Source organism: Parasteatoda tepidariorum, chromosome 10 (genome assembly GCF_982258835.1).
Source record: "Parasteatoda tepidariorum strain Cologne lab strain chromosome 10, Ptep-v5.0, whole genome shotgun sequence".
NCBI classification, from domain to species: domain Eukaryota; kingdom Metazoa; phylum Arthropoda; class Arachnida; order Araneae; family Theridiidae; genus Parasteatoda; species Parasteatoda tepidariorum.
The window spans coordinates 35,471,180-35,476,466 of record NC_141764.1 but is presented as its reverse complement, the minus strand read 5'-3'; the positions used below and the strand labels follow the sequence as shown (position 1 = coordinate 35,476,466).

General features: G+C 35.4%; 3 protein-coding genes across 3 annotated transcripts; all 3 read right to left on the bottom strand.

Moving 5' to 3' along the window:
• Window positions 1-548: 548 nt before the first annotated feature.
• Window positions 549-1,076, bottom strand: LOC147802506 (uncharacterized). Its single transcript, XM_087152741.1, has one exon. The coding sequence runs from the start codon at window positions 1,074-1,076 to the stop codon at window positions 549-551; it is 528 nt and encodes a 175-aa protein (XP_087008867.1).
• A 1,275-nt stretch (window positions 1,077-2,351) lies between these two features.
• Window positions 2,352-3,950, bottom strand: LOC147802505 (uncharacterized). Its single transcript, XM_087152740.1, has one exon. It carries the CDS (start codon window positions 3,948-3,950, stop codon window positions 2,352-2,354), a length of 1,599 nt encoding a protein of 532 aa, XP_087008866.1.
• Window positions 3,951-4,654: 704 nt separating this feature from the next.
• LOC139427300 (uncharacterized) lies at window positions 4,655-5,287 on the bottom strand. Its single transcript, XM_071188476.1, has one exon. The coding sequence runs from the start codon at window positions 5,285-5,287 to the stop codon at window positions 4,655-4,657; it is 633 nt and encodes a 210-aa protein (XP_071044577.1).

The following is a 5,287-nucleotide window of genomic DNA, read 5'->3' as shown; positions in this document are numbered from 1 at the left end:
CTAATTAATAACATTTAAGCATTTACAATAATACTTATCAAGAACAAAGATATAGCTAAAACTGTTATCACAATGAGACTATTCACAAACAATTACAAAAAATTATTACAGATACAATAAACATATATTACGATGCAAATTGAATATATAAGAAAAATTCTACTAAATTACAAAGAGCAAAATATTTTTAAACATGTATACATACTTAAGGCTTTCAAACTGGTTAAATAAGAAGTGAATTATTTAAGTTACTCTTATCTGCAAAATAGAAACAAAATTAGTAAAATTTATTAATCAATTTCTAAAGGATAAAGAAGCTGTATAGGTTTTTTAAAACTGCCTTTAGAAGTTTTAACCAAGCAAGATCTGACATAATTGTCTCTACCTAAAAATATTTCCTGAATGATCCCCAATTCCCACAACAATTTTGATTTAACATTTTCTTCAATAAGAACAATATCATTAACCTTTAAATTTTTATGAATAGATGAAGTTTTAAATTGGTTATTAGTTTTTAATTGAAGTAAATATTGTTCTTTCCATCGTTTCTATAACTGTTTAACAAGGAGAGATTGGTAAGTTTTTCTTTTACTGTAGGAATCCCTTGCAGTAGTAGAATCTAATAGTTCTATGAAATGGAGGGGATATTTTGATTGTCCATATCCTAATTCGAGGAAATGAGCGGGAGTGAGAGGTTCAGGCTCTCCTGGACTATTTTCGACATACGTTAGAGGTCGATTATTAACAATTAATTCGATCTCTGTGAGTACGGTCGAAAGTTCTTCGAATGTTAGTAGAGCCTTGCCTAGTATTTTTCTCAAGGGTTCCTTTATGGTTTTAACTAGTCGTTCATAGAATCCACCCCACCAAGGGGCACGTTCAACAATGAATTTCCAGTAGATACCCTTGTCTGCGATGAAGTGTCGAAATTCACTGTCCTTCAAAATATTGGTGAAATACGCTAACTCCTTCTGAGCAGCCTTAAACGTACGCGCATTGTCCGAATAAATAATCTTGCAGTTTCCTCTACGGGAGAGGAATCTCCGGAATGCAAGGAGAAAACACTTAGTTGACATATCTGATACAAGTTCTAAGTGAACAGCACGCGTGACTGCACACGTAAACAGTGCGACGTAAGACTTATGAAAGTCTTGTCTGTCCTTTACGAGTATTACTCCTGTAAAGTCGATTCCCACAATTTGGAAAGGGGGAGATTGAGAAATTCTGTCCTGAGGCAGCTGTCCACTTAATTGGTCAGCTGGTTTGGCATTATATTTTTTACAAATGAGACAAAGCCGAATGATTGATTTTGCTAGCTGACGACATTTAGGTATCCAATAATTTTTTTCGAATTTGAGTCAAAGTTGCCGATACACCACAATGAGCAATACGTTCATGTTCCCTAATCACAAGCAACTCGGCAAATTTACTACGCCGAGGAAGAATTATTGGATGCTTTTCACCCAAGTACAAATCTGCTTCATTTAATCGACTGGTAATTCGCAATATATTGTCCTCATCTAATTATGGCACTAAAGTTTTTATTTCAGAATTATTTCGAAGTTGCTTATTGTCCTTTAAAGTCGATATCTCCTCTGGATAAAATTCGTTTTGAATACTTTTTATCCAAAATTGTTCTGCATTTTGTATCTCATCCGCCGTGAGACACGAGTTTGTAGATTTATTAATATTTCGAGCATTGTTCACAAATCGTAACACCCAAGCAGTTACCCTTAAAAGTCTTTTTAAACTGCTGAATCGATTTATGTCGACAAATGGTTCTCTCTGCTTGGTAATAGCCACATGGACATTGGAGCGATGTTCCAGTTCTTTTGAACTTAAGTCTAAATCAAAATTGGGTTGGAGGTTTGGCCATTGATCTGGTGGTTGTTAGAGCCATGCTGGCCCATTCCACCACAATTCACTATGCAATAGTTTGGTAGCGGATGTACCTCGTGAAATAATGTCAGCTGGGTTGTCCCTTCCTGGACAATGCCCCCATTGATTTGGATTAGAAAGTGTCTGAATTTCTTCAACGCGATTTTTGACATATGGTTTAAAGGTTGTAGAATAACCACGTATCCAATAATACGAAATAAGTGAGTCAGTCCAAAAATATACATTGCTTTCAAATTTAAGACAAGACGATACTTGTTTGGCTAACCTGACTGATAGTAGGGCTGCTGTCAACTCTAATCGTGGCAGTGTTAGCGATTTCAATGGTGCTACACGACTTTTCGAACAAATAAAACTAGTTTCTATGCTATTACCTGAAGTAACAAAGCGCAAATAAAGAACTGTTCCATAAGCTATTTTGCTTGCATCGGAAAAGCAATGCATTTCCAAATTCATTATTTTTTTTTCGGTTCACCCAAATAATAACGTGGTATCTTAATATAAGTCAAATCCCCCGCCTCACTACTCCACTTCTGCCACTTGCGGTGTAGCTCAGGGGGAAGATCCGAGTCCCAATCAAGACCTGCAGACCAAAGTTCCTGCAGAAGGCATTTCAATCTAATGACGAATGGACCTAGTATACCGAGAGGATCGAAGATTCGTCCGACTACACGCAAAATTGATCTTTTTGATTCTATTTTACGAGACAGAAATTTTAAAAGGTCCTTCGGATCAAAATATATTAGATCATTTTCGGCATCCCACGATAGTCCCAAAACTTTAATTGAAGGTTTGGAATCAGCCAACGTATTTTTAGAGTGCTGTGTTTCAATACTTTCTTGTTTCCATAACAAAGCAAGATTTTCCGAATTAGTGGTCCATTTGTGTAACAACATACCCGCATCACTAAATATTTGAAGGCACTCCTTGGAAGTACTTAAAGCGTCTTCAATATTATTTTGTCCCAAAATTAGATCATCGACGTAAATCGAGCTATTTAATAACTCAAATGTCTCTGGAAACTGTTCCTTGTATTTTCTAAAATGATGTTTCAAAGTCGCTGCAAGAAGGTATGGACTAGGCCTAAGGCCAAATAGAACTCTGGTAAAATTCAAAATGTAGGGATTACCATTCAAGCTATCTGCCCAGTAAAAACGAGTAAAGTTTCTATCAGGAATATCAAGTTCAATTTGAAGAAATGCAGATTTTACATGAGCTGTAAACGCTATAGGATTTTTCCGAAAACGTAGAAGAAGTTCCAGAATATCAGGATGTAAGTTTGGACCAGTAAATAAGCTTTGATTTAACGAGGCATACCCATCTTCATGGCTAGATCCATCGAATACAATACGCAGTCTACTGGTAGATTTGTCATTGCGTATCACTGCATGATGGGGCAGAAAAAATCCCGCACTATCCCTCAAAGAATCACATGAAGTATGCTCAACTATACCTTCCTTAATGTAACCATCGATTACATCCCTATATTCACAATGCAACTCTGGATCCATCCCAAACCTACAACATAACCTTTCAAAACGCTTACGAGCAATATTTTCATTATTTTTCAACACTTCTCTCATTCCTGGTCTCCAATGCAAGCTTACACGGTATCTACCATCTACAAAACTAACTGAATTATCAAACTCACTAAGCACCTCTTCATCTCTATTACCTAAATTCACCGAATCCTTGTCAAATATTCCTAAATTTTCTAACTCCCAAAATTTCCTTAATTCAGCCGAAATTAATTCATTTTCATTAATAACCAAATTTACAGACGTACAAACACTCTGCTCATCACATTTACCCTGAAGAGACCAACCAAGACTGGTATCAATAGCAACCAGTGAGGAATCCAATCTTTTAATTTGTTTTTTTAAAGACCAATAAAAATCCTGACCAATTAACAATGAAATTTCACAATTTTCAAACAATTCATCATTACTAAATGTCAATCTAATTCCCATTGACTCCATTTCCTTCCATGTATCCGGATTTGGAAGGGTAATATTAGCTCTAGAAATTTCTTCGATTTCCACTGCCTCAATCATCGCCTCATCTCCATTCAACAAATTCCTCAACTTAATTTCTACCTTACGACAAGTTTGTTTTTTAGGCACTTTAGATCCGAATGAATATATTTTTAACCTTTCTGAGCCTAACACCCTTAACTACGAGACAAGTTTTTCTTAATAAATGTTTTTTCACTTCCATTATCAAATAAACAAAGTATTTTAACTGACGAAGAGCAACCAATAATCTCTGCCTTCACGCATTGCAGCAAAACCCCACCTTTATTATTATTTACCACAGAATTTGAACAGGTAGTTTTAACATCAACTCCCTTTTCTTTCGAATCTAAACATAAATTTTGTTTTTTACAATTCTTTAATTTAAAACAAATCGCACGTGCATGACGCCCTTGACCAAACGAACAATTATTTTTCTTACACCTTTTTCATTGCAAGAAATATTACAGCATAAAAAACATCTCCTTTCCTTAATTAATTTGTCTCTTTTTTGTTGAACATTTATATTCTCGCAACAATCAGAAGAGTGGTTCTTTTCCGAACAAAATAAACAATTAAAAACCGCAGATGTCATTAATTCAGTAGACGATACTCTCCCAGCCTGCCTGTTATGATTAGAGGGGGGATGAAATTCCGAATGATACTTAGGTTTCATATTCGCGTATCTGCGTGGCGCCGTATCGAAATATTTATTAGAAAATGAAGGCGAACCTTTTATTTGTGACTCAATTCTTTAACAATGCAGTAGTTCTTTCTCTACTTTCTATTTCCTGTCTGAGATATTGAGTTAAATTAGTGATCTTAGAATCCCCTTTTTCAAATTTTCGATTATACTCTAAAGCTAAACTAGAAGGGATAACCTTCATAATTATCGGAAACAAAAGACAACTATAAGAATCGGGTGAGATTCCAAGGGATTCTAATCCTCGAATGTTGACTTCTAACTGATCATACAATTTACGCAATGAAATAACATCAAACGAGTTCCGGACAGGGGTCAGATTTAATAAACAATTCATGTGATAATCAGTTATAAGTTCTTTGCGTCCGAATCTTTTTTCCAAAATTTCAACCGCCTTTACATAATTTTCTGAAGTTAATGTTAAACCTTGTATTGCTAATTCCGCATCATCTGTAACAACCGATTTTAAATATGAAAATTTATCTATATCATTTAAACTCGAATTCTCATGCACTGCAGATTTAAATCTAGCCCAAAAACTAGGAAAACTACCAATATTCTTACCCGAAAATGATTCCAAAGTAAGCTTGGGCAAACGGGGTTGGTTTATTAAAACCGGGCTAGTTTGAGGGATTGTAGTCAGGCCCGGACTGGGATCTAAAATCGGCCCGGGCAT

Excerpts from the sequence above, each read along its gene's own strand:
- LOC147802506 (XM_087152741.1), bottom strand. The coding sequence starts at position 1,076 with ATGTCAACTAAGTGTTTTCTCCTTGCATTCCGGAGATTCCTCTCCCGT.
- LOC147802505 (XM_087152740.1), bottom strand. The coding sequence starts at position 3,950 with ATGATTGAGGCAGTGGAAATCGAAGAAATTTCTAGAGCTAATATTACC.
- LOC139427300 (XM_071188476.1), bottom strand. The coding sequence starts at position 5,287 with ATGCCCGGGCCGATTTTAGATCCCAGTCCGGGCCTGACTACAATCCCT.